At 54.9% G+C, this 23667-nt stretch overlaps 1 protein-coding gene across 1 annotated transcript in view; it reads left to right on the forward strand.

Annotated features, from left to right (window-relative positions):
* Positions 1-23667, forward strand: part of LOC148056207 (uncharacterized) — a 98957-nt gene that overhangs the window by 60507 nt on the left and 14783 nt on the right. Inside the window, exons 9-32 of the mRNA XM_087753324.1 lie at positions 2797-2841; positions 3742-3861; positions 8528-8566; positions 8693-8746; positions 9582-9635; positions 12579-12686; positions 13437-13490; positions 14610-14663; positions 14794-14838; positions 15107-15160; positions 15926-15970; positions 16347-16400; positions 16487-16531; positions 16897-16950; positions 17364-17408; positions 17645-17698; positions 18486-18530; positions 19153-19206; positions 19665-19772; positions 21472-21525; positions 21858-21911; positions 22118-22162; positions 22824-22877; positions 23130-23174. Of these exons, the coding sequence (XP_087609450.1) occupies positions 2797-2841; positions 3742-3861; positions 8528-8566; positions 8693-8746; positions 9582-9635; positions 12579-12686; positions 13437-13490; positions 14610-14663; positions 14794-14838; positions 15107-15160; positions 15926-15970; positions 16347-16400; positions 16487-16531; positions 16897-16950; positions 17364-17408; positions 17645-17698; positions 18486-18530; positions 19153-19206; positions 19665-19772; positions 21472-21525; positions 21858-21911; positions 22118-22162; positions 22824-22877; positions 23130-23174 (1383 nt within the window). The remainder of the gene's footprint in view (positions 1-2796; positions 2842-3741; positions 3862-8527; positions 8567-8692; positions 8747-9581; positions 9636-12578; positions 12687-13436; positions 13491-14609; positions 14664-14793; positions 14839-15106; positions 15161-15925; positions 15971-16346; positions 16401-16486; positions 16532-16896; positions 16951-17363; positions 17409-17644; positions 17699-18485; positions 18531-19152; positions 19207-19664; positions 19773-21471; positions 21526-21857; positions 21912-22117; positions 22163-22823; positions 22878-23129; positions 23175-23667) is intronic.

Raw genomic sequence — 23667 nt, forward strand, 5'->3', positions numbered from 1 at the left:
CAGACCTCCAGCCCTGCCCCACCACGCGATGCATCCTCTCCCTCGATGCAGGTTCATGTACATCTGGTGTGCCACCCTCAGAGATTTTTATGCCTTTGCAAAAACACTTTGAGTAGCTGTTCCAGTTGGGAGATGTGGATGGAGGTTTTTTTTATCATCCTGCCAAGTCCTGATCGTGTTCAGGGCATTTATGGACTGTAGACCCTGCAGACCGCATGCCCTCAGTTCCCGTCCTAGTCATCATTCACTGTAAAGGCACTGGAGATCATTGGGGGGAAAAAAACAACATGTTGTGAGAAGTGGAAAGTGTTTCTTACTTTAAAAGCTGCTGATTTTTATGATCTTGCTAATCTTCCTTGCAGGGATTTCATTGTGTTGCCAGTATTAAAAAGCTCCTTGGCTTTCATAGACAGTGTTTCATGGGGGTTCCCAGCTGTCGGTATGTCCCCACAGGCTTTTCTTTCTCTGTTTTGGTTTCTGTTACTCAAACTTAGCACTGGCTGTTTAGGAGCAGAGATGTGGTTTCTATTCGTAGGCTTAAATTGAATCCTGCTGGAGGCATGCGGTGTCAGGGATGGCGTGAACGCAGGGGACAGGCAAATGCAAAGCCCTCTCCGTGCTTTCCTCCCGGGAGCCACCCGCTGTTCTGCAGCACCCAGGGCTGCAGCCATCAGGTCATGCCACAGGAGGAGGGATGGTGCTGCAGAGTGGTGCTGCATGAAGTTTGCAGGGCAAAACACCGGCTGCCTTCTGGATGAGATCTCTTGGATTGATTTTCATTTTTCTCTCCTGCAATGTTACAACCCTTGGGTTCGTTTTTCGTGGTGCTCTGAATTGTTCTTTTTGGTTTGCGCAAAATGTCATCAGCTTCGGAGCTGCTTCAGGGAGGGAAACAGATGCTGTCAAATTCCAGGAGGTGCTGTTGTGCCCATGGCTCGGTCCTGTCCCTCCACCATGCACTAGGACTTGCACAGGTTGGCTTTGAGACATTGGTGTTCATGCTGGGGGTGGCCGTGGCCAGTGCCTGGGAAGGAGCAGGAGGAGGAATGTCTCTTTGGCCATCTCAGAGAGGGTCCTGGTGTGTTTAAGAGTCCTTGGTGGAACACCGTGACCCACCGATGACTGCGCTGGAGGAAGGGTTTGTTGGCCACCCCGTTGGCTGCTGGCATATCTCAGCTGTGGACCTAGGGCAGCAGGTGTCCATGCAGGAGATGAGCTAAAGGCTGCACCCAGAAGTGACTGGACCCCATAGTTCTTTTGAGGGGAATCAGGGGGAGGCAGGACTTATAGAAGGATCTAATTTATTTCTGCACCCAGGGTGGAGAGGATGAGTCTGTCCTTGCAACCTTGCACCGGGCATGTCATGCTCACAGTAAAATCCCAGTGACTCCAAACTGGGTACCTTCCTGTAGAAGTGATCTCTCAGCAGCATGCATCCAGCTTCTTAAAGAGGGGTGCTGGGTGGATAAATAGAGGGGCTACGTGGCACTGGGAAGGGTCCCTGCCCATTCTGGTGCATGTTTTAATATTGGGTACAGTGGGCACGAATGGCTTTATTTTACCTCCTTCAGTAATGGTGGACTTGGCAGTGTTAGGTTTACTCTTAAGAGAGTAAAGGATCTTAAGGTCTTTTCCACCCTAAATGATTCTATGATTCTAACACCCAAGGTTTGAAAATCAGACCAGAGCTGCCAGCATCACTGCCGCTGTGTGTGCCATTTGGCACGAACGCGTGCCATACATGAACTGAGCTCAAGGGGCACGGCCCCCAGCCCTCAGGGAGGGGCAACTGAGCCACGGAGCCTTGGGGGCTTCAGATCTGGGCACTTTAGGTGATCAAAGTCCCTTTGGTGAAGCATCCCTTAGTGCCAAAGCTGTTTCTGGACATGTGGCTTAGCTTTTTTACCCATCCCATTGGCACAAGGCAGTGATGTCAGGGCTGGCTGCTGCCCAAGCAGGGCTGCCTCAGGGGTCGCGGGGATGCAGCTATGTCTGTGCTGGGGTGGTGTTATTCACTGTGGATTCCCAAGCTTGCTGCTGGGCTCAGACAAGGCTGTTTGCAAGCTCAGAACAAAAACAGCGGCTGTAATTGAGGCCATCAGAGCAGCAGCTCTGCAGCAGACACGCAGGTAGACGCTGTGCTGCAGCACGGCATGTTGTCAGTCTCTGCCGACATCTTCCAGGTAGATTTCTTTCATCAAGAAAAGCTGGGATCTCCCATCTGACTTTGTTTCTGTCCAGACAGATGCTTCGGTAAGCCCTGAAGCGGGATCGCCGCTTGGCAAAAATGTGCACTTTTGACTGGAGATGGCCTAGATCAGATCTCACACAAGTTAGAAGCCGCAGATGTTTGCATCCCCATCCAAAATACTGTTTGAGTGTGTGGCTGTGATCCAGCTTTATGGGATTTTCTTTTTCTAACATACTGCCTTTCCTCACCAGGTGTCAGGAAATGTGCTCCCGCTCACCAGCCATATGGTCTGGGGCTTTTCTGTGATGGATGCCGCAGGGTTACGCCGGTCGGCTGGCTGAGCAGAGCTGCTTTCTGATGCCAGGGCAGGAGAGTGGGAAGGGAGCAGCATAAAACAGGGTGCACTTTCCACCCCACTGGTCTTTGGGGTGTTTCTTTAAGACTTGGTGCTGCTGGTGTGCCCTGAATCAGCTGTTTCAGTTCTTGCTTCCCTGGGGCTGGGATGGCCCTGGCCATGGCACTGGTTACCCAGCCACCATGGGATCTCCCCTGCTTGTGGGGGATCCCCCTTCAGGGTGACACAGCTTTCCTCCTTTGCCTTTCAGGGATGTCCCGGGAGACGTGGACTGGTGGGACCCAAAGGAGACAAAGTGAGTATCCAGGAAAACACAGGAAGGTACGGGATGGGGTGCAGGGTCCAGAGCAAATACCACAGGTGGTTTGGGTTGGTTTGGGTGTTTTTCATCAAGAGGGCAGTGTGAGCTTCTGAAGGTGCAGTCTGGTGGCCCTTTATGTGTGTTTGGAAGCAGAAAGAACTATTTTTACTGGGTATTTTAAGCCCACGTTCAGGACTGAGCTGACTGTCTGGACAAGCTTCTGTCTTTCCTCTGAGCCACCTAATGGCTCTGCAGAGGTGGCAGAGCAGGGAGATGAAGCAGCTTTAGCTCAGGTTGCCTGGAGGAGGGATGCTGGCACGTCCCAAAGTCCACCCCCATGCTATATCCACCAGCTCATCTTGGAGGGACATCTGTCCTCCAGCACCACGTTTGTCAGACCCACAGCTGCCCTTCCTGCCCCAGCAATCTGGCGCACAGCAGCCTGCACGGCACAGCTCCGTCTCCTCCTTCATGCAGCATCGCCTAGTGCACTGACAGATGCTTGGAGATGCTCTGGATTAAGGGTGGTGCCTCAGTTTCCCCATCAATAAAACAGTGAGAGTGCTCCTAACCACCTTTGTTACAGCAGTTTCCATCTTTCCCAAGCTGTAGAGGGGCAAACTCATTGCCCCACGAGTCATGCCACTTCCATGTGTGTTAGCTTCAATACCTGTGGCATTTAGATGGGTCTGGGCACAGGCATGTGTGTATGAAGCTCATTCCTTTTGCTTTCCCTCTTGTCAGGGTTATTTAGATCTTAAGAGCTGGTTTGAACCCAGGAATGTGCCTAGACCCAGACTCTGCTCAGAGGCTGACTTGAGTCAGAGCCTGTGTCCAGCTGTGTTGACTGTTAAACCCCCAGCTGGTTTTAAGGAGCTGCCGTTGTCTTCCTAGGGATACCCTGGAGCCATGGGGCGGACAGGGCCCCCAGGCGACCCAGGCCCTGTGGGCATCCCCGGTGTTCCCACCATCATCCTCTGGAGGAACTCCAGGGAGGACTGGCAGACGTTCACAGTGAGTTACAGCCGTGGCAGGCGAGCACTTGGGGAGCTCTGCTTACACCTCCCCATCAGCTCCCGTGCAGGCGCCTCTCTGCTCTGCTGGGATGAGAGCTGGGAGGAAGGGTTTGCAATGGTTTGAGATTCCGAATCTGTTGGGTGGGAGGACAGAGGTAGGGTAGGCAGGTGGGGGCAGAGGGAGGATGCCAAGGAAAGAGGTGCGGCTTGCTGGGGCAAGCCTCTGAAGTGCTTCCCTGTGACTGACTGGGAGATCTTGGGTCCCCGTGGTCCACGCACATCCATGACATCCCAAGGGTGGTTGATGTCCTACCTCCGTAGGACTGGGGCCAAAGAAGATCCAAGCTGTGCAGAAAGCAGCCCCTCTCCTGCCCTGCATTGCCGGTCACAAAGCTTTGTTCCTGTTTTCCACCATTTCACAGTTTTCTGCCATGCCCCAGCTGTGTGCCGTGCCTTTGGCTCGCAGGGTTTGTGCCCGTCAAGCTTCTTGCCAAGATGAGATATTTTCTCACCTGAACCCTGCTGCTGTGGGGAGCACAGAAGCGGGGACGGGACCTGCAGAGGAGGCAGGAGTGCTTCAGCTGCTGCGTAGCTGGCTGCAAAACTCCATGCACCATGGGAACGATCACTGCAATGACCCAGCCAGCCTCGTCCAGGTTCCCAGACTCCTGACAGCACAGCGACTGCTGTAATTAAGCTTAATTTTGAACTCCCTCTCAAGCCTTGCCTGAGCCAAGGAGGGCAATAGCTGAAGGCACCAGGTTTCTAACTGCCTTAGGCACTTTACCAACCTGGGGCTGGAGCTTCCTGGAGCAGGCATGCTCTCCGTGTTGTGCATCTGTGATGTCCCTCTGATGGGACTGCAGCCTGTCTGGATATCAGCTGCTGGAAGCACATGCCAGGCAGGGTGGCTTGCAAGGCAAGCTGGTGCAATGGGCAGAGTAATGGGCCAGTGAGAGGCCAGGCTCAATGCTCCAGCTCTCTAAAAGCTTTAACGACCTTGGGCAGGACCTTTGGCTTATCTTCAACTCCTTCATTTGTGAAAAGGGCTAATGGCACCTTCTGCTCCAGGGCAAATGCCTTTAATGCTGGCAAGACTATACAGTGAGCTGGACCTGTGCTCTGCCAGCACAGCGCACCCAGAGGAAGGGACGATGCTGGCTGGAGGGACGAGGTAGAGACTGGACCTGTGCTGGTCTGGCTCTGAGCTTGGACTGACCAACCAGAAATCCTTGGGCCAGACCTACCGCTTGCAGTTTTGTGTTGGATTGGATCAAAGCAGCTGTAGAAGATGAATACCTGCCTTAGAGGAGATCAGATTCCTCCTGGGAAGTGCAGGAGAGCTGATCATTGGGAGATATCTTGGTTGACCTGGAGGACCTCCATGTTCTGTCCTCCTGCTGCTCTAGAGCAGGTGCTGTGCTGTTATCCATGCTCACAAGACCCATTGTAGGTACACAGTGCAGGACCAGAGTAAGTGGGGATAGGAGAGAGTCAGCTGGAAGTGTCGGCTGGCAGAAGCCTGCAATGCCAGAGAGCATCTCTATGCCTGCACCAGGGCAATCACCTTCCTCCCAGGGTGTTTGGAGTAGACATCTGCATAATCAATTCCTGTTGTCAAGGCATGGTTACAGCACTTCGCAGGGCTGCTGATGCTCTTTGCTCTGCACATTCAGTCAGAATTGCATTTTTGTTTTCTTGCCTGCATTTGGAAAGGGACCTCAGGCCTTGTTCTTCTGCAGGCAGAAACATTCATGCCTATGGATGTTGCTGTACACCGTGATTTCTCTGGTGTACCACCACCTTCGGTGCTTAGGCATTGGGAATGCTGGAGGGAGCAGACAGTCTCATCTGTGTTTGGGAAGCTGAAGCTGGAGGGCTGCCGAGGCCCTGGCCGCAGGCTCCCAGGAGGTTTGCATGCTGGCACTTGGCCCGGTGCTTTTGGCAAAGTGCCGATCTCGAGGGGAAGACAGCGTCTGGCAAGGATGACGTGGGGCACCCGAAAGTCTTGCTGGGCTATTGTGCCTGTGGCCGTATGACCCCGTTGGCGGCATTTTGCTCGGCAGCAGGAAACGGGAGTGCAAAGCCATGGGCTGGGTTTTGCTAATCTTTGTTGAGATAGCACAGGGGTGAAAAGCTGAGTGCTGGCTGCTGTGAGGATGGGGGGGGCTGTCTGCTTCTGCAGTCCCTTACAACTTACTGGGGAGCTGGAGAAATGCTGTGGCTTGGAACGGTGCTGCTCTTGTGAAGCAAGTGCTTGTGATTTGGGGGCTACAGCGGGGGCATCCTGGGCTGCTGGGGTTTGTTGTTGGCTCAGCCTTTGGAAATGTGAGTCAGAGGAGCCATCTCTCAGGCTGGGAGATGTAATGCAGTGTGATGGACTGGGAAAGCAAGGGATATCGGTGACTGTCCCAGAGCAGTTATGGTTGTTGGGATGCTCAATAGCCTCTCCTGTTCCTTTCCAGTGAAACAAGCCTTTGCTGCTCATGGGAATTGACCAAAACCAGCTTAAGGCCACTGCGATTCTGCCCCAAGCCCCTGTCCTGTGTTTTTGTTCATGACATGGCAACAGACATTGGGTTTGCCAAGAAGTTGTCTTGGTGTAACTTGAGGGGCAGGAACTATTGTCTTGTTCTGGCAATGTTGACTTCAGTAGTGGTAGAGTCCCAGAAGCTGGGGAAGGAGGAAGAACTTGAGCTCCCACAGTTATTAGGGAGCTTATTCTGCAGCGCTGGAATCCTTTCCCAATACCTTTAAAAGCAAGAGGTCAGGCTGGGAAATGAGGGCTGGTAACTTTAGAGCAAAAGAAAATATTGCTCCACACAAAAAGGTGGCAACCTTTAGGGACTTCCTGCTCCTGAAAGGTCAGCAGCTAATGCAGCCCTGTGACTGCGTGGCTTTATGGCCGTGGGGTGGGCTGGGGAGGGTGGCCACAGGGCGGCCAAGACCATGCTGCAGGGCATGACCTGCTCCCTGCAGACCTGTTGGAAGGGTTTTCTCTGCCCTGCTCTCAGGCTGGCGTTTTACAGGAGGAAGATCCATACGGTGATCACTCCCCATCCTCCATCCCCTCCATTTGCTTACGATCCCTGTATCCATCACGCCGCTCCCTGCTGACCAGGGCTGCAGCAAGCAAAGTGCCGACTATTTCCTGCTGAAATTGCAGAAGGCAATTAATTTCTCTTCCCTCTCCTTGGCATCTGGTGCTCCGAAATATGAGTTCACATCTCCTATGGGATTTTTTTTCCCCCTTTTTAAATGGTTTGATTTTTTTTTTTGAAGCCTAATGAAATAATATCCTGTCCCAAGTGAATCTGTGTTCACTGATTCCCGAGACAAGGCAAAAGCATTGGCCATGCTCCAACTCCCCAAAAAAGTTTTTGTGAGCAGCTTTTGAGGGAAATGAGAACTGGCTGGACAAGAGAACCATGGCCTGGCCCCGGCAGGCTGGCAAGGACTGCACCCGTTCGCTCACAGTAATCAATTTGGGATCAACTTGAAAGGAATTGAGATGCCTGGTGCGGCGTTAGAGCTAGTTAAATGCATCCATCCATCATCTGCCCCCAAGAGCCCTGCTCATTATTAGAAATATTTCCATATGTTGAAAGGTCTGTGTTTATTTTCATTAATGAGTTCCTTGGCTTTTTCCCTTCTCTCTCGTCTGGTATCGGAGGACAGATCTTTGGAGGAGGGGACAGGAGGGGGGTTCCCAGCGCCCCTGAGGCTGAAGCTGGGAAGCACGTGGGAATTCTGCCCCTCTGGCTGCTTGGGATTAGGGTGATGAACAAGGTGGGGCTTTTCTTAGCCTTTGATGCAAGCCAGGATTTGGAGGAGCTGCCTGGACCATATGTCTGGGCTCATCGCAGGGAGGAGGAGGAGGAAAGGTGGGGTTTGCCTCCTGAGTGTGCTGCTGGGAGGGCAGGAGGATGGCTGGTAGTTGGAGATAGACATTGTTTTGTTTCCTGGCCATCTCCCAAAACTTGGAGAAACCTGGCTTGGAAGTCTGCAGAGAGGAGGCTGCACCATGAATTTTTACCTTTACACTGGCTTTGAAATATGATGGGATTAGCCCACCCTGTGGCTTTTGGGTGTTTTTTATTTCTTTGTGGTTATCTGGTCTTCTGAAAAATTGGAGGTGCATGAAAAATTTGGCTGCTAGGAGCAGTGAGGAGAAAGCCTGCTGGCCATGACTGTCGGAGCATCTCCTCCTCTGGGGCTTCAGATGGGGGCTGGTTGGGATGAGGTTTCCCACCTGGGGCAAACTGCAGTGTCAAAGCAGCTGGTTTTAGTCCAACCTGGGCTACATATGATGGTACCCGCCCTCACCAACAACATGTTTCTGACCTCTCCACATGCAAAGCATTTCTGGTGTCCCAAGGCTGCTAGGGCATCCATGGAGGAGCTGAATTTCAGCAAACTTCAGAAGTGGTATCTCCATCTTAATTTGCTAATAAGGCCAGCAGTTCCTTATCTCCTACACGTTGTCCTCAGGTTAAGCCTTGTCCTGTGACTTGCATACACATAGTATAAAAAAAAAAATAATTAGAAGACTGGTTCATTGCTGTGTCTTCCCAAGCAACAGGAAAAAGACTTTGAACCCAGCAAAAAGGGATTTAGGGGTTTTTTTAATATTTTTCTTCCCCCCATCCCCATTCTTCTTTCAGCAATCATCGTTTTACCAGCTTCTACATGCAGGCTGGCCGGTGAGTATCACTGTTAAGCAACTTTCTGTCGTTTGGTTTTTCCTCCACTTGGTCAGCTGAGTTTTCCTGTCTCCAAGCACTTTCTCAGTGAGATTTGTTTTACCAATGTTTCTCTTTTTAATCCAGAGAAAACCTGGAGCCCCCGGGCCCCCAGGACATCCAGGGAAAACAGGAGCACCTGTAAGTAAGAAAAGCCCCCGTGTCCCCTCCGTGGCTGGGTGCTGCTTGGCCCCGCTGCTACCCCGGCTGGCCTGAGTGGGGTCTCTGAGCTTGCAGAGTCAATGTTTCCAGTCACTTGCACAGTCCTGGACTGCCCCGAAATATATCTGCTGCCCAGTGGCTTCTGGCATGCTGTAATTAAGAGCTTTGGGACTGGTTTCAAAGAAGCCTAATGGTTTGCTTGTCTGCTTCCCACCGAAACCCGGGTGATGTTTGATATCTAACTCCCTGGGTTTTGTTGGCAGACACAGCCCCTGCCGCTCTGTCTCTGCCAGCTGAACAGTGCTGTCTTATCTTCCCCAGGGCATCAGGTTCTTACCCCCTTTGGATAGGGACCATGTGGATGCCTCCCAGAGGCACAAAAACAAGCCAGAGAATGGCTGATGCAGTACTTGTGTGGGGCCAGCCCCATGCTGGTGGGTCTGCAGCCCCTTGCCCACGCAGCCCCCGGGATTGCTGGGTGATGCTTCCCCCACAGCTGGCCTCTGCGAACAGGGCAGCGCCATGAGGCAAAAGAAATGAAGGCAAAACTCCCTGTCCTGACCACCCGTAGGGCACCAAAGCAACAGGGAAACAGATCTGTGGCTGCCTCCAAACCTGCCCTGGCCACAGACCCCACGAAGGCGGGCAGGGTGTGCTGAGGCATGCGAATCCTCCCACTCTGCCCTTCCCAAGGCTGCCTCTGTGCATTGCTCATCGTGCTCCCCATGACAGCCTCCGCAGGGCTCGAGCTGCTCTCGGCACAGAGCAGGATGGGGGGGACACGTTTATTGACTCAATCCCTGTTTGTGTGCAGGGACCCTGTGGAGATCCGGGGGAGCCGGGCGAGAAAGGCCAGCGGGGGTACACGGTGAGCGCGGGTGCTGGAGGGCATGCCTGGCTGCGGCAGGGTGGGGGGCTTGGCTGTGGGGAGAGCCTGGTTTGGAGAGGTTGAGTGTGCCCTCGGGGCTGTCCTGGGGATCTTCAGAGACCCTGTCCCTCTTGGATCAAACCCTGGAGCGCTGGGTGAGGGAGAACGGTAACAGTCAGGTGTGCTGCCGGTTTGGGAACTGTGCAAGGAAACGTGTGGCTGGTTTGAAGGGTCATGGGAGGTGATGCCCTGGTCCTCCCTCTGGGGACCTTGCTGTGGCTGGCAGGGGTGGCTCTCCACAGCAGGCTCATTCCCCTGCCTGCGCCCATGCTGCAGCTCCTCCTGCCCTGTGCTTGCAGCACCCCGCTCCAGCAGGTGCATGTGCTCAGTGACTGCTCAGCACAGTCCCTTTGGGTGCTGGACTCTGCCATGTGTCACCCGATGCCCTCCCAGGCAGGTGGGCACAAGTTGGCATGGTTGTTCTAAAAACCTTCTGTCCTTTTGTCACCTTCTCAAAACCACCCACCTCCTTCCCCGTGGCTCTGGCCGAAGGGATGTGCAAGCTCAGCCTGTGCTCCATGACGGGAGCTGCGGTGCAGCGTGCCCTTGTGGGAGCCGGCCACCTCCCCTGGGACTGAGCGAGCACAGCTGCCTGTGGGGTTTGGATGCCCCTGGGTAAAAGGAAAGGAGAGCAGATGTTCCAATCTCACAGCATCACTGGAGCTTTCCACCCACTCTCCCACCTGTGCTCGCTGGTATCCAGCTCTCGTGGGAAGAGGTGGTGCATCCCGAATCTTGTCCTTCTCAAGAGAGCCGATGTGCAGGTGTCCCCAGCACCACCCTGCCTCTTGCTCATTTGTCCTGGTTGCTGCTGGGCTGCTTCGAAGGGACAGCAACGCCCATCCCTGCTGCTCCTCATCTCCCTGCTCACCCATCTACTGGATCAATTGTCTTCCTTCAGCCCTCCAGTGTTTCTCATCCTGCGTAGCACCTCCCCAATGACCTTAACCACAGCACCATGGTCCCCTTGGCTCCCTCTCAGCAATGACCTTGCTTTCCTCCTGCCATCTTCTTTGTCATTGTGTCTTCCTCTCCAAAACTGGGGTGGCTTTTCCTCTGGCTTGAGAAGAGGAGCCAAGGACAGGCTGGGCTTACATGGATTGATGCTGATTTGGACGGGCTGGCGAGCAGTTTGCAGGCTGGTTCCTGGCAGCTGTGTTGAACCTTTGAGTCCCAAAAGCTCATGGCAAAAGTTAGAGTTGATATCTCGGGCAAGAAACGCAGCTACACCATCAGGCGCTGTGTGTCTGGCTCTCTATCACCCGTCCTGCTGCTATGTGTCCTCTCACCCCCAGCCCCACTCCCTTGCAGCAGGGCTGCACCCCAGGGATAATGTTTTACCAGCTGCCAACATCTGGAAGGCGTCACTGACTGTGTTAAGCCGGTTGAGTGTAAACACTGAAGTCTGTCGGTGTAGCTTAGCCAAAATGTGCCAAAGTTATTCTCATTCTTCACATAAACAGGATCTGCGAGGGGAGTTAACAGTTTGGGGGGGATTAGCACAGAAATGGAAAGGAACAAATTTTTTCCACCCATCACAGTCCATCTGCAAGCCTGATGTCTTTGGTTCGGGAGGCTGTGTCACGGCTGCAACCCTGTCCCCGGCCCCCTGCTCTCCTGCTCCTGCTTTGGCATTGGCCAAAGGCTTTGCGTGGCAGGTTTTCAACAGGGAAACTCAACTCGACTTTGGACTCCGCTCTTGACCAGTCTGGGGTGGTTTTTGTTAAGGTTCACATTTCTACCAGACCTTGGCCCAAGAGGTCTTTAATGCCCATTCAGGCTCCAGCATGTCTCTGCTCCCTGCTCTCACTGCCCAGGGGAGGCTGATTGGATGACAAGGGGCAAGGAAGAGGAGGAGGGATTTCATCCACCTGTATCAGCCCCTTAGCACACGGCTGGGTTGGGTTTGCCCACGGTCTGTTTTGCATTTGGCCCATCTGCTCGGGCTCGCCTGCCGCAGAGCACAGCCAGAAGTGCGTCACAGGCCATGTCTCTTTCTGGCAAATTACAAATAACAATAAATATTCCCCAAAGCTGGGACTGGAAGTGCAATGGGGCAAAAATGCTGGCTTTTAGGCTGGGTGCCCCCAAGCATACATGGCCACTAATGAGCATGGGGGATGTGAGTGGCTGGCTGTGCGATCCTGAAGCCCTTGGAGGAGGGAGATGGAAAAGCAAACCTCCCCAAAACAAGCTTTTATATTTTGACAACCAGATTCTTCACTCGAGAAGTAAGTGAGGCAGCTGCATCTTTCTGCCCTTCCTTCAAACTCTGACTTTACAAACTAAAACAAAGTACAGTTTTTGGACTTGACCAAATGTTCCAAAATTTTTGAGAAATCCAAACAATCAAAGCAATTTGAAGGGAAATATCTTCTCTTTGTTCCAGACTGCTCTTTATCCTGCCTTAATTCAGAATTGCCAGTGAGCTAAGGGGTAAAATAAGCTGACCATAAACTTTAGCTGGTGGTGCCCAGTCCAGAGGATCTGCTCAGGCTCTTGTATGTGGGAAAGCATCAGAAATGGCTTTGAGTGTAAGCCCCAGAGCCAAGAAGCAGATGCAGAGGGCTTTCACTTGACCTTCTCTTAACACATTTGCTTCTTTCCTGCCTTCTGCTTTGTTTCTTGCTGTATGGCCGCTGGTTGCAACTCTCCCACGGTTTAGGTCAGAGAGCCTGGGCAGATCTACATGCCCAACACTTGCAGTGCCTGGATGCACGAAGCTTCTCCCCCTGCCAGCCCTCACCATCTCCTTGCGAGGTACTTGGTGTTTAGCAGGCGTCGCTGCAAAAGCATGAGGCAGGCGGAGCTCAGAATTTAATTTATTGGTTTCATAATGATGTGGATTTTTTAATTTTCCATGCTTGGCTTTTTTCTCCCTAGGGTGAACCTGGGCTCCAGGGCTTGCCAGGACGTGCAGGTTACCCTGGCTCAGATGGCTTCCCTGGCCTGGATGGCAAACCTGGGCCATGGGGGCTGCCGGGAGAGCAGGTAAGCCGTGGGCAAGCAGGCAGGGCCGTGACATGGCCAGTGTTGGGATGGAGAAGTTGCAGCCCCAAGCCCCGGGCAGGAGACAAAGGGCTCCTAATGCTGCTGCTCTTTATGTTCGCTTGCCTCCATTAACGAAAATATTCCTCCTAAGCCTACAAACCCACGCAGTCCTGGATTAGTGCCTCGAGGTTCATGTTTCCCAAAAAAAAGGGCTGTTAAACATCACACCTGTGCATTAAGGTGCAGCTGGGATAACCCAAGTGCTGCAGATCCTTTTGTGGTGGGCCTACTAAGCATGAGGGCTGGGCTGCTCTTCTGCATCTGAACCTCCTAATTGCTTTTACAGGAGAAAATAACTGGGGGGGGGGGGGGGGGGGGCGGTGTGGAAGAAAGAAATGAGAGTAATTATGGACTGCCTGGATAACTTGTCACTTGGTGGTCTGATGGTCCCTGCCCTTTCCCAGACCACCAAGAGCAATCCCCAGGGCATACAGGCAATGTGCCTGGGCTGGGAGCTTTCTCAAGGGGCTTTTGGAGGATGGTGAAAGGGGCCAGACCATGCTGAGAAGTCTGGGGCTCTCAGCAGCCCGCTGGCAGTCTGCACGAGGGTGGCCCTGGGCAGCAGGCAGCAGCTGCCAGCGCAGTGGGGAGGGGGGAGCGGGGCTGGAGCTGGACGTGGGTGGGAGGCACTGGGCCTCCACCCACTCCACCCCCTCAGCACCCACTCTGCTCCTTTCTCCCTCTCCCCAGGGACTGCAGGGCTTCCAGGGTGACCGGGGGCTGGCTGGCGAGAAGGGAGAAGAGGTAAGCTGGCTGTCACTTGCTCAGCCACTCAGTGCTGTGGGCATGATTCGGTGCCAGCCCTAGTCCAGCACGTACACTTCGTGCCAAGCAGTAAGAGATTTTCATTACTGGTTTCACTGGTACTGCACCACCAGTGTGTGGTACCCACACGCCCCCCCAGACTGTGGGACGTGATGTTGTGTTACAGTGTGGGATGCCCTATTGCCACCCTCCAGCCATGCGAGATCCGGCTGGTGGCCGCCCTTGCTGCTGTGCCCACTCAGCCTCTGGCCATGCGGGTGCCCCGTGCTCTGAGCTGCCCCAGCCCAGGTGCTGCTAGTGCATGTCGCTGCGGTTCCTCTCCAGGCTGTTTCAGGGGGTTGTCAGCCAGGATATAAAATGTCCATAAAAAAGTGAACGCGAGTGGTTTGTCACTCTTTTTTTCCTTTCCCCCCACCCAGTCTTTTTTTAGCTAAAATTTTTAGAGCTGCCCAGGAGATTTTGCACTCCTCCAAGGTCTGATGATACTGGGGTGTTTGAAATCCAATTTCTTCTTTTTGAAACAGCAATCCCACATGGTTTATCATATATCTTTTCTGGCCTGTACTTTGTACCCTCTTGCCAGCGAGCATCATCCCAGCATTCAAATGGAGAATCTCTTGCCCTTGGGCTCAGCCTCTGTGCACTTGAGCACTCAGCAGCTGTGGACACATGAAGCTTTGCACCGCTTGCATGGGCCCATGAAGCTTTTCTTTTTCTTCCCTACTGCTGCCATGTGCAGCTCAGGGCACCATGGCATCCTCCCAGGCTCAGGCGATGGGCATGGCCCTGCCACCCAGTGCACCACTGCCGTGGAGAGCCCCGTCCCAGCCCTGTGGGCGCTGGGACACCTCCATGTCACGATTGCGTGTGGCATGGTGCAACACTAGCTTGGGACGTGGGAAAGCAGTAGCCACAATGGGGTGGCACCGTGCTGGGGACAAGCAGCCAGGCTTTTCTTCTGGGGCTGCCTCATCTAGCACAAGTTTGAGGGTTCCCATACCCCTACACCACATCGATGGTCCTTTGGGGCACAGCAGCCGCATTTTAGCTCCTGATGGTCCAGCTGGGGCTCACACATCCTTGTTGTTCCCGTTTCAGGGTTTCTTGGGTGACCCTGGACCAGCTGGGGAGAAAGGAGAGAAGGGGGCGAAGGTGAGGGTGTCTGTCCTTGCTCTTCGCAGCCCTGTCTGGGTCGGGCAGGGGGTTGCTCCTTCCCTGCCACGGCCCCCCAGCCCCAGGTCATGCTCTCTTCCATCGCTCAGGCTGCTCTTGGCTTTTCCAGGGGGTGAAGGGAGAAAATGGCCCACCAGGTCCTGCTGGGCTTCACGTGAGTTAACGGGGAAGCTGGGGGTATCTCGCGACCTGCCATGCTGGGATTGCTCCTTCCCTCCATCCCCTGTCCTGGGCCGACCCCTTTGCTTATCTGCAATGGCCCCGAGCTCCATCCCTGGCTCCAGCCCACGTTCTCCTGGCTTTGGGCAAAGCCCTCATGGTCTCTGTGTTTTCCCTGACCCTTCTGCAAGGGATGGGACAAAGGCAGCTGCCACCTCGGGGTGGGCACCTCACTGACACCCTGCTCCTGGCTTTTCTCCCAGGGGATGTCGGGTCTGAAGGGTGTGACGGGCTTCCAAGGCCCTGCAGGGCCAGAGGTGAGTGATTTTGCTTTCTCTGTGTCACCAGCCCTCCCCGACAAGGTGCAGGAGCCTGCTGCTCCCCACTGGAAAGATGGGTCTGAGGAGGGAGGACTTGGGCTTTGCAGGTCACTGGCACCACTTTATGGTTTGCTCTTCAAAAATCCTTGGGTGTTGTTTTTTGTTGGTTTTTTTTTTTCCCAAGAGCTGGACCTAAACTACATCTATATCTTTGTCCTGGAGGTGGCTCTTATTAATGGGGATATTGCCCCAGAGCAACCAGGCACATTGTCCCTCTGCACTTTGGGGGCAGGAGCCTCCCCTCACTTCCAACATCTCACACATGGACATGTGCATCCCAGCTCATTCTCCTGGCTAGTGATAAAGAGAAATGAGCCTTTGCAGAGCCCATTGCATCACGGTTTATTTTAGGTGACCACCTCCAGTTGAGATGAATCCCAGGCTGACAGCACCTGGGTTTTTCCATGCTGCTCTCAGCACACTGATATCTTAAATGCTGCCACGTCTTTGGGAGGCATCCCAGACAGGGAAGGGTTTGCGGGGGATTTAAAAGGAAAATTGAAGTGGTTTGGTGGTGGTGACTGGAAGCACCTTCCAACATGAAGTGGGGGAGCCAGGGCTGGCCAGGTAGCTGTTCAAAGAGTCATCTAAGTAGCTGACGCGTGATGCAAAGAAAAGGGAGAATTTGGAATGTGAAGACTAAAAGGAGAGGATCAAAGCAAAACAGGCTAGAAAAATGGCATCCTTTCTCTCTTGCTCCAGGGAGAAGGTGGCTCAGTGGGTCCCCCAGGCCCTGCTGGCCCCATGGTAAGTCATAGCTTTTCGGTTCAAACCGTGCTGAAATGCAAGTGGTGTCTGGGCTGGGGGAGCTGCTGCCATCTGGCTTCACAGCAAGAGCAGGGCAGGACCACCATGGGCAGGCTGGGACATGCCACGATGTCCTGCCCATTTTCAAGCTGAAAAGGATGCATCTGCTTAAAATGCAGCCTCCTGGTAGTGGGAGGGGGGAAACTGCAAAGGACGAATGGTGTTAAAACTCACGCATACCAGTAAAGCCTCCCCCAGGATCCTCACTAGCCCGGGGCTGCCTCTGCTGCCATGACAGATGCTCAGGGGAGCCCCATCCCATCTCCTCCTGCATGGTGCATGTGGCCACAGGGCTGACCACGCTCTCGCGTTGCAGGGAGAGCCGGGCCAGCCAGGATCTGTTGGATGCCAAGGTGTCAATGGCTCTCAGGTGGGTCTGCCCTGGTTTCCCCTCTTTCCTATTTGGGATTTTCTGGCAACTGCGCTCACCCCGTCCCTTCCCTGCTCTCTCCCCAGGGAGAAATGGGCCCTCCTGGCTTGCCCGGCCCCCGGGGCCCCAAGGTACGTCAGTATGCACCTGCACCAAGGGATGAGCAAACCTTGTGGTGATGGGGTGTCTTGGGATAGCTGGTGGGTGTGCCAGGATGGGAGGGTGTCCTGAGGGGCACCCGGCCCAGAGGGGTCTCCTCCAGCTGGGCTGTGATCTCAACCCACCCCAAAATCTGCAAAGAGGCTGAGATGGGGGTGGGAATCCTTTCCATACCCCTTGCAGTGGTGGAGGGGTCCCCTCGCACCGGCAGTCTGGGACCCCTGCAGCTCCTCAGCAGTCTGGTGTTTCCCAGGAGAGGTTTTGCACCGCAAGCTTTGCACGATGCGTGCAGGGATTTGATTCTAACAGCAGCTCCTCGTCCCCCACTGCTTTGCAGGGACCGCAGGGCTTGCAGGGGAGACGCGGCCCCCCCGGCCCCAGGGGCACACAGGTAAGTGGGTGCTGTCCTGGCTTAGAGCCCACTGTGTCTCCAAGGTGCGGGTCCCCCCTGCATGCACTTGCTGAGCAAGGAAGGAGCTGCTGGGACTTGTCCCCTGTGTGCTTTGCAAATGGGTGCAAAGTCCTTGAACCTGCGAGTCTTTATGGCCACCCGGGAGTGGGTGGGTGGGAAGGGCTGTGGCCTGTTGGTGGGCTACTGGCCACAGCCCCTGCTCTGGGCAGGATGTGCAGGCCAGGGGGTGAAGGGAAGGGTGAGCTGATGGGGACATGGTCCCTGGGGTGTGACATGCAGCCCCCCAGGAGGGCTGGGCAGGGTTCCTATGGGCTGGGGTCTCATCCACAGAGCAGGACAGCGAGCAGCATGCCTCTTCTCCCAAACCTCCCACCGCCTTTGCTTTTCCCCAGGGTCCAGCTGGGATGGAGGGATCCGCTGGTCCCAAAGGAGACACCGTAAGAGCTTCTTGCTGGCTCGCTTTGACCTTGGTGGGGATGAAGCCCGGGCTTGAGGGCTTTCCCTGGAGGGGCATGAGAGGTGGGGTGAGGTGTCCCTGTCCCTGCTTTTGGAGGGGAGAAGAGGGCAGCGCTTGCAGCAGACCTCGCAAATGAAGCCTAGGGGAGGGGACATGGTGGGGCCAGGTGATCACTGCCCAGTGTGGCACAAGCTGATGCCAGCACTCCTCTTGCAGGGTACAGATGGTGTCCCCGGGCTGAGGGGACAGCCGGGACAGGAGGGCCCTGGGGTAAGTCCATGGGAGTGGGTGGCTGGGTGTGGGGTGCTCTCATCCTCCCCCTCGCAGCCCCCCAAAGCACTGCGAGGGAATGCCCTGCTCCCCCCTGCCTCCCCCAGCTTCCCACGGTATTTGTGGCACAAGGGATGGTGGGGATGATGGTCATGTCCCTATGGCCATGCTCCTCATCTCCAAACTCCAAAGCTCCTTTGACTCTGCTGCTTGCAGGGACCTTGATTTTTTTTTCCCCTATGGATTTATCAGCAGAGATGCCCCAGCCCTGCCTATCCCTTCCCTGGTGCACAATTAGGTGCACCCCTTTTCCCAAGGGGCTTGGGTGCTGAGCTGCCCTTTCCAAAGGGTAAGGAGGCTGGTACAGCCTGGCCTTCCTCCTGCCTGACCCACGGTGTCCCAGCTGAGCATGGCCCTTGGTGCATTTGCTGAATGTGCTGAAACCCCGACATGCAGAGCTGAAAACTGGTGCTTGCCAAAGGGAAGAGGGATGGAGGGTGGGATGTGGGTGGTGCATTTTGGAGGCTAACAAGTCCCTCATCCTCATGCTGGGGGTTGCTGTGCGGGCAGGGGAAGCCTTGGGAGGGCTTTTGCATCCCCTGGTCCCTGTTGGGGAGCAAATCCCACTGTGGCATCAGCAGTGGCAACTCTGCAGAGCTAAACGGGTATCTCTCAGTTACCAGCGTCTTCCCGTCCCTGTAGCGTGGGAGGGTTGTCAGCCTCTATGAGTGCATACGATATTTTCCTTTGTGTTTTTTTAACTCGCATTTTGTGTCTCTCTCTGAAGGGGTTTATTGGCCTGCCAGGTTCAAAAGGCACCCAAGGAGAGCGGGTGAGTGATGCCACCCATGCCGTCCCTGCTTGGGCTGCAGTAGAGCTGCATTAGAGCAGCCCAAAACACCAGCTTCATCTTCTTTGCCTGTGTTTGGATTTGGTGTTTGAATAGGTGGTAACTGCAGTTGTTTGTGAAGGCAGAGCTGCACGTGAGCTCATCTTGCTGTAATAAGAGGAGCTTTCAGACACGACAGTGTGTCCTAAGATATCACCTGCTTTGGGGAGGCACAAGGGAAGTGGGAGTGCTTTAGCTGGTGTTAAGGAACACAGTAACGAGGACAAGGTGCTCAACATCATTGTGCTGATATCAGGACAGTGCAGCTGGGATGCCACCACCGGCTGCTGCAGGTGTCCTACCTGCCAGGGAGCAGGGAGTGGGATTGGCATGGGGGCTGGGGGCACTAACAGTTTGGTGGTGAATGAACCCAGAAACTCTAGAGCCTCCCCGCTATGAGGAGCTGATCCAGCATGTACCTGCTCCCAGCTCTGACAGGAAAGCACTGATCTAAATTGGGCAAAACTAACTTTGATGCCAAAATCAGATCGCAGCATGGTTTGGTTGCAAGGATGGGCACAACACAGTTTCCTGAGTGTACCCTCCACCTCTGCTGCTCTTGCAGGGCTGTCGAGGTCCAGGTGGAGCCAAAGGAGACCTGGGAGCCAAAGGAGACAAGGTACCACGTACCCAGGCTTACGGGGGGATTCCTCAAGCTTCTTTCTCTTTTTTTGTTCAAATGTGCCATTTCCCAGCTGGTGGATGAGTTTCTGTGGATGTCCAGGGACCCAGGGGCATTTGCTTTCAGGGGCTGTGAGAGCCGGGTAGCTCAGGCTGAGCTTGATCCCACCATGCTGCCGCCCCTGATCCATCCTTCCCTGCTTCATCTTGCTGTTGCTGTTTAAAAATGTTATATTGCCCCATTGTTGGTGCCCCAGGGATGCTCTCAGAGGAGGGTTGTGGGATGTTCACCCAGAGCAGCCTCATGCCAAAGGCCGGGTGTGCAGAGAGCTAGGGCAGCAAGCGATGGGCTCTCCATGTGCACAGTTCCTGCCCATGGGTGGGGGAGCCCCAGGCGCTGGCTGTCCCTTCTGTTTGCAAGCCCTGCTGTGACGCGCTGTGTCTTATTCCTCCAAGGGTCCTCGCGGAGCTCAAGGGGCAAAAGGACCCCCAGGGATTCGGGGCCAGGTTGGCTTGCAGGGCTTTCCTGGCCCCCGAGGAGCATCAGGGCCCCAGGGACAAGATGTAAGTACACATGGGGACATGTGTGTGTCCAGTGTCATGTTGTGAAGCGGGTGGCGTGGGGAAGGGACAGCGCTGAGGGATGTGGGTAGTGTGGGCAGTGCGGCCTTGCCCCAACCCTGCCCAGGGCAAGCACTCCTGCCTGCTCATGAGCCCGGGCAACAGGCGGCGTGCCTTGGTGCCTGCCCAAGAGCCACACATTGCAGTGTTGAATCCTGCCTCCACTCCAGTGTCCTGGGCATCTCCACCACCCTCTTCCTCCTCCTGCAGGCTGAAGGCCCTGGGCTATCCCCAGTGGAAAGCCCACCTGGCAGCAGCACTGGTATTTCCTCACTCGTTGGGGCGGTGGGAGTTGGTGTGGGCTCAGGGAGCCCTCTAACGGCATCTCCCTCCGCGCTGCTTGGGCACTGCTGGCCCCTGCTCAGCCATGGGGAGCTTTGCTCAAAGTCCCCATCCTCCGGGTTGCAGGTGCCCCCAGCACTGCAGCACTTGGCACCAACAGAGCTTTGACCCGGCTGCTCCAGATCCCTCCAGCTGTGACCCCATCAAGGACCCAAAATAAGCTGGTGGGTTCAGCGATGCGAGGAGAGGGCAGCTTTAGGCAGGGCATTGATTTCTAGCAGGTCCGAGGGCAGCCCTCCCCAGCTGCCTCTGCCTGAGCATTTTTGCAGGGTTCCCACTGAATCCCTGCTCCAGGTCAGCACCCTTCACAGGTATTTTGAGAGCACAAGGCTCACAGATCACTCTCTTGAACTGATGTTCATCTTTGACTCCTGCTGGGCTCTCTGCCTCCTGGAACCTATGCTGGCAGCTCCGGAGGGCTGCCCTACTTCTCATCAGCTATACTGCCTGGCTCTGACCCTCGACAGCTCCCAAGAGCTGAGCACAGCAGCGCTCAAGGAGCCACAGAAACAAGGCACAATTTTCAGAGTGGTTTTTCCTGCAGTGTGTGCTCCGAGTGAGCTGTCAGGATGGACAAACCCAGCTGCCGATCAATATTTCTACCTGGGAACTGAAGCCAGGCTGGCTGCTTATCTCTAGTGGTTTCCAGTTTCTCAGGAGAAGGAGAAGGGGGGAATTATAGTTTCCCACCCACCTTTCTGGTCTGCAGTATCTCCCTGCATGTGATGCCCTCCCCCTCGGAGGGCTTTTGGGATGCCTTCCTGGATCTGCTCTCACATTCGCTCCTCAAGATGAGAAACGAATTCTCCCACCTCTCCAAGAGATGGAGACGCAGCACGACTCATCTCACTGCCAGGCGGTGCCTTTTCCACCCAGCCAAGCAGCACTGCTATCACACAGCATCGGTCTGGAGCCGGGGTCTGGGCTGTGCCTGCCCCGCTGGGGCTGTAACCGAACAGGCAGGAGCCTTGGCACACCAGTCCTTTGAATTGCCTCTAATTTGATCAGCAAGAAACAAAAATATTCAACTGTGCTGTTTTGGGCCAACACCAAACCCATTGAGCTTTTTTCTTCTGTCCAGTTTTATAATCCTGGGGGATGGGGAAGTCCTCATGCCCACCCTGAACCTCAACCAGTGCCCCAGGTCATGTTGCCATTTAATTAATGTCACCTCCAGCTATGCTCTCTGTGTTTCTCCCCTACAGAAGGCAAGGGGACGGTAGCTGCTGTGGCTGGGGGAGCAGGCAGAGGATCAGAGGCTGCCTTTGCCCTGGCCAACTCCTCTCCTCTCTCCTGACAGGGGGAAGAAGGCCAGATGGGCCCAGCGGGGCTGAATAGCAGCGAGGGACCCAAGGTCAGCACCAGCGTTTACCACTGTGTCCACTGGTTTCCCGTGGACTGCCCTCATCCTCACATGGAGGGCAGGGATGCAGCCACCCTGCCCATGACCTCCAGCGTGGGTCCCAGCACCCAGGGGACAGCATCGCGATGACCCCCGGGGAAGGTTCCCAGCCTTTTGGCCCCCCACCCCATGCATGGCGTCCCTTCACCCTCTACGGCCATGCACCGACCTGCCGACGTGGTGGTGGCTGGAGGAGTCCCCTTGGTGCTCACGGGGGTGGAGGGGCTGGGGGAGACCTGCAGGTTGGCCTAAAATGGCTGTGTTTCCCTTTGTGTGACTTTTAGGGAGGCCGAGGACCTGATGGCCCGAAGGGAACCCCAGGACCACGGGGAGCCCGGGTAACTAACGGGGTGCTGGTACTTGTAGCTGAATCTTGGAGCATCTTTGGCTGTGGGAGATTGAAACAACCCTGGAGACCCCTTGCTGGGTGGCTTGGGATGTGCTGGGGATGAGCCACGGCATCTTTGGGCACCCCCTTTGGCTCTAAATATGCAGCTTTATTGCTGGCAGAAGGATGATTTTCTTAATGCTTCTCATTTTCCAGGGCCGCGTGGGTCAGCGTGGGCTGGTCGGAGTCCCTGGGTTGCCCGTAAGTAGCAGATGACCCACGTCCTTGTGCTGGTGCATGGTGCCGTCAGCGCTGGGACGGGGAAGCCGGATCTTGGGGAGCAGCATCCCAGGATGCGGCCGGATCAGAGGGTCGGGCTCTGCTGGGGAACTTGCACAGGATAAGTTGGGAACTAGCAGCTCAGGCTTTTGCACATTGCATGAAGTGTTTTGACAAACCACCTGCCCAAAACCACAACTTCCCTCTTAACCCTGAGCATAGAAAATTCAGGAAATAACAACTTTTTAAGAAAATTCAGGAAATAACAACTTGTTAAGAAAATCCTGTTATTCAGAGTCGTGTTTGGTGAAGGAGCCAGGAATAAATAGCTGGGGCAAGAGGGGAAAAAAATATGGTCGAGCTATTCACGGTGGGAACAGGTTTTCTCCCACACTCATGTTATTTCCCAGTGATGGCATCCAAAGGTGGGATGGAGCAGGGAGGAGCTGTGGGAGCTGTGTGGGGATGAGCCGTGCACTAATAACCCATGGCTCAATACAGACCAGAAAAGCACGCTGGAGACCATGCCACTGCTGATTTGCCACCTGTTAATACTGGAGGGAGGCTCTGGGGCTGGATGAGCCCTTGATGGGGGCACCCTGCCACCGGGCTCTGCTTTCCTGAGACAAGACTCTCCTTCCAGGGCTTGCGGGGCATCCTGGGAGTGGAAGGCACAGAAGGAAAGCCTGGTACACAGGTTCCCATCCTACACTCTGTACTTGACTGCGGGCGAGGGCTGGGGCGGTGGGTTGCATCGAGAGGGGGAGCTGAGTCCGGCGGGGGGGGACAATTCCCAACCCCACCATCCCCATGGCCATGTGGGTCAAGACCTTGACACCATGTTGGACCTTGCCATGATGTGCATCAGGTGGCTCTGGGCTGGCATGGTGGGCCTGGGAGAGACTGCCTCTGCCTCCCCATCCTCATTATCACCTTCCTTGTCCTGCAGGGTCTCCCAGGGACCATGGGCAGCCCGGGCAGGAGGGGACCACTAGTGAGTAGAGCTGCATGGTTGTCTGATTTCTGTCCTTCCTCCCCTCTGCTTGGCTCTCTCCCCTTGGGGATGTGCCTCAAAAGCATGTCCATGGGCTGGGGTGCAAGCGGTGGGTGGCCCTAATAGAGTGAGACCAGCCAGAGGGTGTTCCTCTGGGTGCAGCTGCAGGCAGGGACCTGCTGAGAATCGTGCTGAAGGGTGAAGGAGAGGGAATGGGGCAGTGCGTTTAAGAACTGGCTATTGCAAAATGATTTCTCATCCCTGATGCTGCTATCCAAAACAGGTCCAGCAGCAAGACCTGGGCTGGCGGCAAGTTTTCCCTTCTGCAGGATTTCTAATATTTGTTTATCTTTGCTCTGAAATGCAAAAGAAAAAAATTTGGCACTTTCCTCAAAACAAAATATGAAAAATGTTCTGCACATCTGAGTTTGTTGTTAGCATTGCACAGCACTGTCTAGATGCATGTGTGGGCATTGTGTGTGTGTACACACAC

The sequence above is a fragment of the Nipponia nippon genome, unplaced genomic scaffold (genome assembly GCF_047370975.1).
Source record: "Nipponia nippon isolate SJK-2023a ecotype South Korea unplaced genomic scaffold, ASM4737097v1 scaffold_16, whole genome shotgun sequence".
Lineage (NCBI taxonomy): Eukaryota > Metazoa > Chordata > Aves > Pelecaniformes > Threskiornithidae > Nipponia > Nipponia nippon.